The 12356-nt window shown below is 65.4% G+C and overlaps 1 protein-coding gene across 6 annotated transcripts in view; it reads right to left on the bottom strand.

Moving 5' to 3' along the window:
- Positions 1–12356, bottom strand: part of BRSK2 (BR serine/threonine kinase 2) — a 36028-nt gene that overhangs the window by 10937 nt on the left and 12735 nt on the right. For all 6 annotated transcript variants that reach the window (XM_040971099.1, XM_040971100.1, XM_040971095.1 and 3 more), the window contains exons 2-12: positions 6365–6459; positions 6028–6113; positions 4479–4619; positions 4099–4215; positions 3972–4005; positions 3815–3883; positions 2274–2420; positions 1652–1683; positions 1269–1433; positions 1053–1150; positions 828–978 (exon numbers count right to left, since the gene is read on the bottom strand). In XM_040971099.1, the coding sequence (XP_040827033.1) occupies positions 828–978; positions 1053–1150; positions 1269–1433; positions 1652–1683; positions 2274–2420; positions 3815–3883; positions 3972–4005; positions 4099–4215; positions 4479–4619; positions 6028–6113; positions 6365–6459 (1135 nt within the window). The remainder of the gene's footprint in view (positions 1–827; positions 979–1052; positions 1151–1268; positions 1434–1651; positions 1684–2273; positions 2421–3814; positions 3884–3971; positions 4006–4098; positions 4216–4478; positions 4620–6027; positions 6114–6364; positions 6460–12356) is intronic.

The following is a 12356-nucleotide window of genomic DNA, read 5'->3' as shown; positions in this document are numbered from 1 at the left end:
AGCGGTAAGCATGAGACAGTGTGGCGGCCAGCAGGGTGTCTCGGCGCCAGCGGGAGAGAGACCCCATGTTAGAGGCAGAAGCAGCCCTGAGCCCCCCCGGGGTGGGAGGGCTAGACGTGGCAGGTGGGTCAAGGCGTGGAGGTTCACCCCAGAGGGCTTACATGGCTGTGACATGGAGACATTCCGCTAGCCCCAGGAGACTGAAGCTCCCTCTAGACAAAGTCAGGGCTCGCTCCGGCAAAGCCCAGGTGGACCCCAAGGATTTGCCAAGGACCTCGCCCTGCCCTGCCCAATCCCCCACCTGTCCCCAGGCTCTGCTCTCAGCCTCGGAGCCCACAATGCCATGTCCACCCAGACACCAATCCGCTCCAGGGTGGGAGTAGGGTAGAAAGAGAAGCTAGCTGACCAGAAGCCCAGAAAACACTTTCAGCAATCAGAGCCTGGTGCGGCCCAGCTCAGCCTAGCCCAGCTCAGCCCAGTCCAGCTTGGCTCGACCTTGCCCAGCCCAGCTCAGCTCAGCCCAGCTTAGCCCAACCTTGCCCAGCCCAGCCCAGCCCAGCTCAGCTCAGTCCAGCTCAGCCCAGCCCAGCCCAGCTCAGGCCAGTCCTGCCAGGCTCAGGCCACACTCCAGCCCAGCTCAGCTCACCTTAGCCAAGCTCAGTCCAACACAGCCCAGCCTAGCCCAGCGCAGCCCAGCCAGCCCAGTTCAGCTCAGCCCTGTTTCCTCAGCACCATTGAGCAGACAGGAGTCAGACAGCTCAGGCCAACCCAGGGAGCTCGCCTGGGGCAGGGGGTGGGCAGGGGAGGGCGCCCAGGCCAGCACCTACCTCTGGCCATGCTGAGCCATCTCAATGGCTCGCCGCGCAGGCACTGGGGAGCCGCCGTCTGTCCCGCTGAGCACCTCCATGGATTTGCGCTCGGGCCGCCGCTTGCCATGTCGGTTCAGCATTGGGGAGTCTACCCGCTTCCGGGGAGGGTCTGCGGACAGACGGGTGGGCGTCAGCGCCAGGAGGGGCTGGGGAGGGCAGGGGCCCAGGGCTGGGACTTCCTACCTATCTCGTTCCTGGGGGGCAGGTCCTCATCCTCGTGGCTGGGGTACCGCTCCTTCCGGTCCAGAAGCAGAAAGTAGATCATCTTCTCCTGGTTCTCCCTGCGGGAGGAGAGAGACCCCCGTGTGGGCACCAGCTGCTGGGGCCGGGCTGCCCTGTGGGGAGAGGGACCCCCGTGAGGGCACCGGCTGCCTCAGGGGCCCGCCTGCCCGCACGCACTCCTCCGACAGCAGGTCCTGCAGCAGCTTGTTGCGGTCGCGGAAGCAGCCCAGCGAGTGCATGCTGTCCAGCACGTCGGGGTCAATGTCCTCCAGGCTGGGCAGGGAGCGGATCTGCACCTTGCGGGGGATGGGCTGCTCCGGCTCCGGCTCGTTCTTGCCCCCTCTGTGGGCGACAGGGGCCGCGGATCACTCAGCTCCTGCCAGCTGCGGCTCTGCCAGCCCTCCCACACGGCGGCAGGGGCTTGGGAGCTGCCAGGCCTGCCTCTCCCCTGCTCCTGTCCCCGCGTCCAGCCCTGCAGGCCTCCTGAGCCCTGCTCACACCCAGGGAGCCCTCCGCCCGTCCTCCCGGCTTTTCCTCCTGCAGACGCAAAAGCTACTTACATGTACCACGTGTGCTTCTGAATGTGTTCTAGCTGTAAGGGAAGAGAGCCAGGGAGTCAGTATGCAGGAGGAACCCCACATTAGGTGGGCACCTGTGCGGGGGGGGGGGGGGTGTGTGTGGAAGACAGGGAGTGGGGCCTTCAGGGGCGGCATACTCGGGGGAGGGGGAGAATCTGGGGGGAGGGGCTCCAGCAGGGGGAGGCAAGCAAGTGAGTGGGAGAGCAAGGGGGGAGTAGGCACCCTGAAGCCCTGCTGGGCACCTGTGCTGCCTGGACCAAGCCCTGTGTCACCCGTTGGAGCACACAGGCAGTGCAGGGGGCAGGAGGGCTGTGAGGGCGGGGACCCACGTGGACGTCAGCTGTCCTGCACCTTCCCTTCCTGGCCCTGAGGCTGACGGCGGGAAGCCCTGCACTGCCCTGAGTGTCCAAGGCAGGACAGCGGCCAAGGGGACGCCCTGCGGCACACACCCGCGCACCCGCGCCCCTGGGCACAGCGCGGCCCCCCAGGACATTTCTCAGGGGCAGGGCGGGCACTGCTGCTCAGGGCAGGTGCACACAGCCCCGTGGGGAAGCGGGCACCGCCTGGCGAAGGGGCAGCGCAGAGCACAGCGGCCGAGACGCACCGTGAGGCGCCGTGTGGCGTCCACCTCGATCATGCCGCGCAGCAGGCTCTGGCAGTCGGGCGGGATGAAGTGGGGCATGTGGAACACGCCTCGCTTGACCTTCTCCAGCAGCTGCCGCAGGTTGTCGTCGTCGAAGGGCAGCGCCCCCTGCGGGCGGGCGGCTGTCAGCGCGGGCCAAGGGTGGGGGTGGGGTGAGGGTGAGTGAGGTGAGGGTGAGGCTTAGGGTGAGTGTGAGGGTGAGGTGAGGGTGAGGCTTAAGGTGAGTGTGAGGGTGAGGGTGAGGGTGAGTGTGAGGGTGAGGGTGAGGGTAAGTGTGAGGGTGAGGGTGAAGGTGAGGGTGAGGGTGAAGGTGAGGGTGTGAGGGTGAAGGTGAGTGTGAGGTGAGGGTGAGGGTGAAGGTGAGGGTGAGGGTGAGTGTGAGGGTGAGTGTGAGGTGAGGGTGAGGCTTAAGGTGAGTGTGAGGGTGAGGGTGAGGGTGAGTGTGAGGGTGAATGTGAGGTGAGGGTGAGGGTGAAGGTGAGTGTGAGGTGAGTGTGAGGGTGAAGGTGAGTGTGAGGGTGAGGGTGAGGGTGAAGGTGAGGGTGAGTGTGAGGTGAGGGTGAGGTGAAGGTGAGGGTGAGGGTGAGTGTGAGGTGAAGGTGAGGGTGAGGGTGAGTGTGAGGTGAGGGTGAGGGTGAAGGTGAGGGTGAGGGTGAAGGTGAGGGTGAGTGTGAGGTGAGGGTGAGGGTGAAGGTGAAGGTGAGGGTGAGGGTGAGGGTGAGGGTGAAGGTGAGTGTGAGGTGAAGGTGAGGGTGAGTGTGAGGTGAAGGTGAAGGTGAGGGTGAGTGTGAGGTGAGGGTGAGGGTGAAGGTGAGGGTGAGTGTGAGGTGAGGGTGAGGGTGAAGGTGAGGGTGAGTGTGAGGTGAGGGTGAGGCTAAGGGTGAGTGTGAGGGTGAGGGTGAGGGTGAAGGTGAGGGTGAGTGTGAGGGTGAAGGTGAGGGTGAGTGTGAGGTGAGGGTGAGTGTGAGGTGAGGGTGAGTGTGAGGTGAGGGTGAGGGTGAGGGTGAGTGTGAGGGTGAAGGTGAGGTGAGGGTGAAGGTGAAGGTGAGTGTGAGGTGAGGGTGAGGGTGAAGGTGAGGGTGAGGCTTAGGGTGAGGGTGAGGGTGAGGGTGAGTGTGAGGTGAGGGTGAGGGTGAGTGTGAGGGTGAAGGTGAGGGTGAGGGTGAAGGTGAGGGTAAGGGTGAGTGTGAGGTGAGGGTGAAGGTGAGGGTGAGTGTGAGGGTGAGGTGAGGGTGAGGCTTAAGGTGAGTGTGAGGGTGAGTGTGAAGGTGAAGGTGAGGGTGAGTGTGAGGTGAGGCTTAGGGTGAGGTGAGGCTTAGGGTAAGTGTGAGGGTGAAGGTGAGGGTGAGTGTGAGGTGAGGGTCAGAGTGGGGTGAGAGTGAGGTTTAGGGTGAAGGTGAAGGTGAGAGTCGGGTAAGGTGAGGGTTAGGCCCCGGGGACAGGGTGGGTCCACTGTGGGAGCCAAGTGGACAGCACTGGGAGCTTGGCTGGCTGGGGCTCACCACCAGTAGGGCGAAGAGGATGACTCCGCAGCTCCACACGTCGGCCTTGCGGCCATCATACTTCTCACCCTGCGGAAAGGGTCGGGTTAGGCGCGGTTGGCTGAGGCCAGGCAGCGGCGTGGCTGGAGGTCCCCTTCCCCTCGGGGAGCAAACTTACCCGGATCACCTCCGGGCAGGCATAGTGCGGCGACCTAAGGTCAGACAGAGCGGTCAGCGGGCAAGGGCCCCGGGGCTGGGGCCGTGGCCAAGCCCCCCCGCCCCCCACGGCGCGCTGGGCCACCCACCCGCAGCTGGTCTCCAACAGGCTGTCCCCCACCTGCAGGGAGGCCATGCCGAAGTCGGCGATCCGAATGTTGTTCTTCTCGTCCAAGAGAAGGTTTTCCGGTTTCAAGTCCCTGTGGCTGGGGGGTGGGGGGGAGCACCGGGCTGACCTGGGGGCCCCCGGCCCTGCCAACGGCAGCCCGGCCGATCAGAGGTCACCTCTGGGGAGTGCGGGGGTCAGGCCCTGCCCTGGCCCTGTCTAGGTGCCCCCACCTGCCTCCCCTCTCCCGGCACCCGACCTGTTACAGACCTCAGCCAGCCTGGGGCCCAGGTACCGGAGGTGCAAGCCAAGGGGGCCTCCCACGCACCCACCCACCGGGGTGCCCCCGGGACCAGCACACACCATATGGAGTGGCTGTGGCAGAAGTCCAGGGCCGAGATGATCTGCCGGAAGAATTTGCGAGCCTCCTTGGGGGTCAGCCGCCCCTTCTTCACCAGGTAGTCGAAGAGCTCCCCTCCGGACACGTGTTCTAGCACCAGGTATCTTGGGGGGCACAAGTGGGCATCAGCGCCCCCCCCACCCAACGCAGCATGATGCCAGGGCCTCCCACGCCGCCTCCCCCAGTCCCACATGCAGGCAAAGGAACCCCCGGGACTGGGCTGGGCCAGGGTCAGCGGAGGTCCCTGGGTGAGAGGGCAGATGGTGAGGGCTGTCTCGGCCCTCCAGCTCCGCGCGCCCCCTGCCGGCCGGGCTCCCGGGCAGGCCTGACAGCAGGCAGAGCTCACAGCGTGCGCTGCTCCAGCTCAAGTGGAGGAGTGGCAGCAGCCTGGTGGCTGCAGGCACCCTGGGCTCTGAGAGGGGCTGGCCGGGGCTGAGGGTCAGCTAAGCCCATGGCCCTGTGGGCTACAGGAGGGAGCAGAGGTGTGGCACTGGGTGCCATCCAGGCTTGGGCCAGGGTGACTGCATTGGTGCTTCCTCCCACCGGGACTGTGCCCCTGGGTAGGGGGCGGGCAGGAGCAGTGGGGGCCAGTGTGGGGTGAGGGGCTAAAGTCGCTGGGGTCAGGCTGTGTGTGTACGCACGTGCCTGAGAGAAGGGGATGCTGATGGGGCCCGGCAGGAAGGGTCAGGCAGTGTTGGCTGAATGTGGCACCCCCTCTGGGTTCCAACATTACATCAGAGACCACCCAGACTGTCCCATGCCTCCACACACCTGCTGCCACCTGTGCCCCTCCCCAGAGCCACTGGCTGTCCACGGGGGCCAGTCCCCACACTGTGTGAGCCAAGAACCACAACATCAGCTCAGCCCTAGGGACAGCTCCAGCTGGCGCAGCCCTGGGCTAATGGGGATGCAGGGAGAATAAGGCCCAGGTGTCCCTCAGCCGTGCCACGGTGCCAGGGTCAGGGCCGACCACCCCGGCCTGCTCGGCTGACCCCTGCCCCTTGTCTCCCTTCCCACACACCTCTGTGCCCCTGCAGGACCCGATGTGGGCGAGGGGGGCTTCAGAGTGGGTATGTCTAAGTCCCCTTGTGCAGCAGCCTTGTGGGGACAACACTGGACTGTGAGCCCCGGGGACATGTCCCCGGGTACAGGCAGAGTCCCCTGAGGGGCCCACGATGTCTAGCTCCCTCAATGGCACAGGGAGCCAGGGTCCCGGGAAGCCCACCGGGCCGCCCAGGGTCAGCACAGGCGCTGGGTCTGGGAGCGGAGCTGAGAGCACCCGCAGAGGCCCCATCAGGCTTGGCAGTTGGGGTGAAGGGGGGTACAGGTGCTTCCACCATGAGCCCAGGCCCCTTCCCCGGGGGTGTCCCCTAAGTACAGTGGTGGCCCTGCGGGTCTCCCGCCCGCAGCCCATGGGTCCGGTCAGGGGCAGCGGCGACCCTCCCGGGGGACGCGTGCGTCGCCGCCCCGCGGCCCCGGCCAGCCCAGCCCTCCGGGCCCAGCAATACCTACAAATATTTTTTGTTCTCGTAGACGTCGTGGAGCTTGAGCACGTGGGGGTGCTCGATGAGCTTCAGGATGGCGATCTCTCGTTCCACCTGCACAGACAGAGCAGCTCGCGCCCGTCCTGCCCTGCAGCCCCCACGGGAGCCCCTCCACTTCGCAAGACGCTCCGGGGGGGACGCCCCACCCCAGTCCTGCCCCCAGTGGAGGAAGAAGTCAGGGTGGCTGAGAGTCCGAATGGGAGACTCCTCTCTAACCACAGAGGCCCCGCCCACCCAGGCTCGGTGACCCCCGCCGGGCGCCCCGCCCACCCAGGCTCGGGGACCCCCAGGCCCTGACACCTCACCTTCATAAGCACGGACTCGCTGAGCTTCTCTCGGTTGACAATCTTGACAGCCACCTTCTGGCAGGTGACACAGTGGATGCCCAGCTTCACAAGGCCTATGGGGGGGGAGGAGGCCACGCTCAGCCCAGCACCCACCCCAGCGGCCCTTGGGCGAGGTGGGCAGGCCCCCTGCCCTTGGCCTGCCGCCCAGGTGGACACGGTGGCAGCAGGCCCACGCTTCTGGCACACTAGTGTGTGTTTCTGTCTTGGTTTGTGGGCGCCTGCAGGTCTGAGCGGAGAGCTGATGCCCTGTCTATCATGACCCTGACAACATGGTGCCTCCACTAACCTCCTCCACCAACCCGCCGTATCCCCCTGAGCGTGGCTGCACCTGCACCAGGCTCAGAGCCACTTGAGCCAGGTGTCCAGGCCCTGTGCAGTCCCCAGCCGAAAGCCCCTGCTGAACCCTGGAGTGGGGAAGCTGGGCTCCCGCAGGCTGGGCCTCACCCCCACGGGCTGCGCTCCCTCAGGGCTCCCAGGGCCTCTCACTAGCTGCCTATGATCCTCACTGGGGGTGGTCAGAGCCCTCTCTGGACGCTGCCCAGCCTGCACCTGCCGCCAGGGGCCTGGGACAACAGCTGACACTCAGGCAGCAGCACAGGTCGCGCAGGGGTCCCCAGGTGAGACGGCCACGGAGGGGTGGAGGGAGGGCCACCCATGACCCCTCTGCCGCACTCCCTGAGCGGGGCAGCCAGGACAGTGGAAGGCAGCGGGCGCAGGAGCCAGGCCAGGGCGTCACAAGCAGTCTGCCTCCCCCAGGCAGGGCCCCCAGCCCAGCACTATCAGCACTGCACCTCACGAGAGAAACGGAGAAAGACATGGCGCCCTCAGAGAAGGGAGCTGGGGTATTGTAGCTGCTGTCCCGGCACAGACCGGCTGGCCACAGAGGACGGGGACAGAAGCTCCAGGCAACACAGCGCTGCCTCCAGACCTGGGAAGGAAGGAGGTGCCATGGCCAGCCCCATCCCACTGCAGCTGGAGCCCAGCTGCCTACTCACAGCTGCCAGGGAGGCATCCGGCACACGTGTCCCTGCCACCCCCGGGGGTGGCCTGACTGGAGCTCCTGGCTGCAGGCTTCTGCCTGGCCCGTCCTGCTTGGCCATGTGAGGAATGATCAGACATGGAGACCTCTCTCCATCTCGGGCTTTCCCATCCAGAAGCAGGTGTGAGCCTCACGGCCACCCCGGGCCCAGCTTCCTGAGATGGATCTGGAACGGTGCCGCCACCAGCACCACCGTGACAACCTGCCCTCCCCGCAGCAGAGCGTACACCTGGCACACTCTCCCCACTCGTGCCCTGTTCTACATGTGGGGGCACTCAGGTTAGCATCCCTGCACCCAGAAAGCCAGCCCCCCAGCAAGGGAGGCAGGCCCCAGCCACATGCCGGCACCCTCAGCAGCTCTCCCAGCTCCCAGGCAAGGGAGGCAGGCCCCAGCCACATGCCGGCGCCCTCAGCAGCTCTCCCAGCCCCCTGGCAAGGCAGGCCCCAGCCACATTCTGGCACCCTCAGCAGCTCTCCCAGCTCCCCGGCAAGGGAGGCAGGCCCCAGCCACATGCCGGCACCCTCAGCAGCTCTCCCAACCCCCTGGCAAGGGAGGCAGGCCCCAGCCTCATGCCAGCACCCTCAGCAGCTCTCCCAGCCCCCTGGCAAGGCAGGCCCCAGCCACATTCTGGCACCCTCAGCAGCTCTCCCAGCTCCCCGGCAAGGGAGGCAGGCCCCAGCCACATGCCGGCACCCTCAGCAGCTCTCCCAGCTCCCAGGCAAGGGAGGCAGGCCCCAGCCACATGCCGGCACCCTCAGCAGCTCTCCCAGCTCCCAGGCAAGGGAGGCAGGCCCCAGCCACATGCCGGCGCCCTCAGCAGCTCTCCCAGCCCCCTGGCAAGGCAGGCCCCAGCCACATGCCGGCACCCTCAGCAGCTCTCCCAACCCCCTGGCAAGGGAGGCAGGCCCCAGCCTCATGCCAGCACCCTCAGCAGCTCTCCCAGCTCCCTCGGGGGGCAGGAGACCCCACGTGCGCGTGCCCCTAATCATCAGCCAGCCTCCAGAGGCACGGGGCCTATTTTCTAATTGTGACTTCCTCTCTAATTACCATCTCTGTATACACACAGCACACGCAGGGGAAGCAGACACCGCCGCTGTCACCCTTAATTGCAGGGGCCAGGCAGGAACTTGGGCGGGCTTTGCAGGGCGGCGGGGGTGGTGGTGGGGTGGGTGTCCGAGGGTGCTGTGGGGGAATTAGAAATGAGCCCGTGGGGAGGGGGGCACACAGCTGAGCCCGTGTGTGTGGGGGCAGGTGTGAGAGAGAGAGACAGTGTGCATGGGGCACAGTACCTGGGAGAAGGCATGAAAAAGCCTAGGATAAGATCCTGCCAAGTCTTGTCCACACTCCAATCCCCTCATTTCCCGAGTAAATGCTCCCTTGGGAATCCCCTCGTGTCACTGGGGGACACAGCCTGAGGGGTGCGGTCACCCACTGTCCGGGAAGGGGAGAGGGGAAGGACAGGACCCGCTCTCCTGGATGCCTTGGTCTAAGTGCTGACTGCCAGCTCTGCCCCCAACCCTGGGACCTCCACCCTCCAGGATAGCCCCCCACCCCAGTGAGCTCCGCCCACAGAGGCCAGGCGGGGACCGGGACAGGATAAGGCAGGGGTGCTGTCCTTGGTGCTGAATATGGCCACGGGGCTGGCCCAGGGAGAGCCTTGCCCACGGCACCACTGCCGCCTCCCTGGGGGTCGGGCATGAGACACACCGCGCTGCCCACCTGCAGTCAGCTGGCACCCCCGCACTGCTCTCGGGTCCCTGGCTACCAGGACCACAGCCCATGGTGACCCTCTGGGCTGCAGGCACTGTGCTCGGCATTGCTGTCCCCTGCTACCCAGGCACCTGTCTCCCTGGCAACAGAAGGGAGTCACTTGCCAGAGAATCCAAGGAGAGAGAACACACAGAACCTCTGGAAAAGGGGGCTGGCATAGCTGGATGCCACCTACTAGAGGGGTGGTCAGAGATGACCAAAGTCGGGGTCCCCGAGAAGGACATGGGCGTCTACCTAGGGACAGTCAGGTCCCCACCTGTGCAGCCTCTGCCTGGAGGCTGCTAGGCCAATGGCAGTAGGCGCAGGGTGGGGAGTTCGGGGCAGGGGCCCCTCACCGGCATAGCCATGGGCTGGATCCACGAGTAGAGTGTCCTCTGGGGCCACCCTGGCCATGCCCTTTAGGTCCCTAGGATTCGATCCATCCTGCCTGACCAGCAGCAGGCACCTCGACACAGGCTGTACTAGTACAGGGAGGGGGTTCCCCCACTTGCCCCAGCTGGCAGTGCAGTCTCTGCAGCCAGGAAACTTCCCAGCTCGGGCCCCAAAACACAGCAAGGAGCCCGCAGGTGGAGCTCAGGGGCAGGAGGGGGGACTGTGGTCAGGGGTTCAGGGCCCACCCACTCTGAGGATGCCCTGCCCTCCGCTTTGCCCAGGGCAATACACATTTGCTTTCTGATAAGGCAGGGAGGGGCAGGCTCCAGGCTGCAGCAGACACAGCCTTGCCCAGACCCATGGGCGCCCCATCCCGTGTCCCCTCACTGCAGGCCAGGGACCTGTGCCCACCCCAGAGCAGGGGTGGGTGGGGGTGTCTCTGGGAGAGGAGGACCCAGCACCAAAGGGTCCCAGGAGTGGCTCCTCTGCTCCTGCCCGGGGGCTGCTGCACCCTCTGCAGGGGTCCACAGGGCGTGGGGACCCTAAAGTGGAAACCCCTGACCCACCGCGGGCAACCTGAGTGCCAAGGTCCCTTCCAACTGCCAGCTGTTCCCCCGTTACTTCCTGAGGAGAATGGGGCCTCCACACACCCACAACCCTGGCTTCAGCTGTACCAGGGATCCCCAAAGTGGGCCCAGGAGCCCTCATCACTACAGGGCCCCCAAAGCCCAGATCTGTTTGTACCCAGTTAGGTGCTGCCTGTCAGGCCTGGGGGTGGACAGACCCTCCCCATACCTCCAGTTCCCAGGCTCCTGGGAAGCCAGAGAGGCCAACTACAGGTGTCACAGGCTGGCATGACTCAGCTCAGCTTAGGACGGGAGCCTGGACACTGGGCACCAAGCAGGTGAAGGTGGAGGGAGGGGTATTGGACCAGAACCTCAAGGCCCAGCGGCCGGAGGACTGGCAGAGTGGGCAGGCTTGTGGAGACATCCTCCAGGGCCCTGGGCCGAGGGTGAGGGCCGGGGGCCTGGCACAGCGGCTGATGGTGAGCCAATGATGCTAACGGGAAATTCTAAAGCATCCCAGAAACCTGGAGAAAGGGGACAGCGGGGGCAGGGCTGGTCCTGTGGTCTCTGGGGACCCAGGGGTGCAGGTAGAGAGCCCCTAGGACAGCAAGGACAGCCAGGAGGCACACCTGGGCCGGGCCTGATGCCCAACACACATATCTATACCACATGCACACAGCAGAAACAAACAGGCTCCCACCTCCTAGGTCAGGGCACCCCAGCGGGCAGGCAGAGGTCCACCAAGAGGAGCCCAGCAGCCTGGGACAGCAGGAACCTACCCTCGGCAAGCAGACGGACAGCAATCCCTCCCAGCTCAGCCATCAGCTCCCTTGGGGAGCAGTGAGCCGCTATGCCTGTCCAGCAGGAAGTGAGAAAGCACACCGGGGTATTCAAGGGACGTGGCGAGGCAGCGAGCCCCAACCTCGGCATAACGGGAGCGTGACATGGGCAGGACTGGGCACACTGCCCTGGCAGCGCTGGGCTCCTCAGGGGCAAAGCCCCACCCTCACGCAAGGGCCCTGTCCAGGGGACGCTTGCAGCTGCCCGCCAGGCGCAGGCCACGCAGGTGAGCCCACTTGCTCATTCATCCAGCAGAGGTACAGAGGCAGGCAGGGGGCAGAGGACGCACCCTGGCTGCATCGGGCAGCTGGCTGGAGCTGCCTGGGCCCTGGATGAGGGTCCCTCTCCGGGAACTGGCCCAGAGCCAGCTTTCCAGCCCCAGAGCCCAGGTCTGATGGCGGTAGGTCCAGCAGAGGTCTTAAGGGAATACCCTAACAGCAGTTAGCAACTGGGAGGAGACCAAGGGGACAGGGACCCACCACAACGTGCAGGCCTCAGAAGGGAGAGGCGCTGGTCGGAGCCACAGTGAGCACAGTCAATGGGAATCCACGGCACCCGCGGGCGGGCCGGGAGGCTGTGTCACACGCAGCCCCTGTAACCTGTCCGTGTGTGGAGGCAGGCAGCCGGGTGACAGCCTATGCCACACACCGCTCAGGCCAACAGCCTGCCCTCACAGACCGATCCATTTAGAAAGGCAGAGTGAGAGAGGAAGATCCTTCTGCTGGCTCACGCCCTAAATGACCACAACAACCAGAGCTGGTCTGAAGCGGGGAGCCAGGAGCTCCTTGAGTCTCCCACGCGGGTGCAGGAGCCCAAAGCACTTGGGCCATCCCCTGCTGCCTTCCCAGGTGCGTTGCCAAGGAGCTGGATCAGAAGTGGGGCAGTCAGGACTCAAACCAGCACCCACATGGGATGCCAGCTAACCTGCTCTGCCATGGCGCCAGCCCCATGCAGCTGGGAAAGCCACGCAGGGTTGACACTGAATCCATGCTGTTTAAAAACCAGCCTAGCCTTGACCTAGGCACAAGCTCAGGAGAGTCAGGGTCTGCGTCCACTGGTTCACCTGCTGCCCAGAGGCCCAGGGATGGGCTTGGGGTCAAAGCCAGGTCCAGAACTCAGCCCCAGAAGGGACCCAGTTCCTCCCACCATAACCGCCATGACCACTGCCTCCTCAGCCTGCACAGGCGAGCAGGACATGCCCGCACCCGCCTCAAGGACCCACTTGTCCAAGGGATCTGGGAAGGCACGTGGGCGGGAGCTGCCAGAGCATGGAGGCAGCATGGAGGCTTTCCCACAGCTCCCCAGGCCCTGCCACACACACAGCAGGTGCACAACCAGCTCCCCACATAGGGCTGTCCAGGA

The sequence above is a fragment of the Ochotona curzoniae genome, unplaced genomic scaffold (assembly GCF_017591425.1).
Source record: "Ochotona curzoniae isolate NIBS_2020 unplaced genomic scaffold, NIBS_Ocur_1.0 scaffold_4937, whole genome shotgun sequence".
NCBI lineage: Eukaryota > Metazoa > Chordata > Mammalia > Lagomorpha > Ochotonidae > Ochotona > Ochotona curzoniae.
This window is presented reverse-complemented; position numbering and strand designations above follow the sequence as displayed.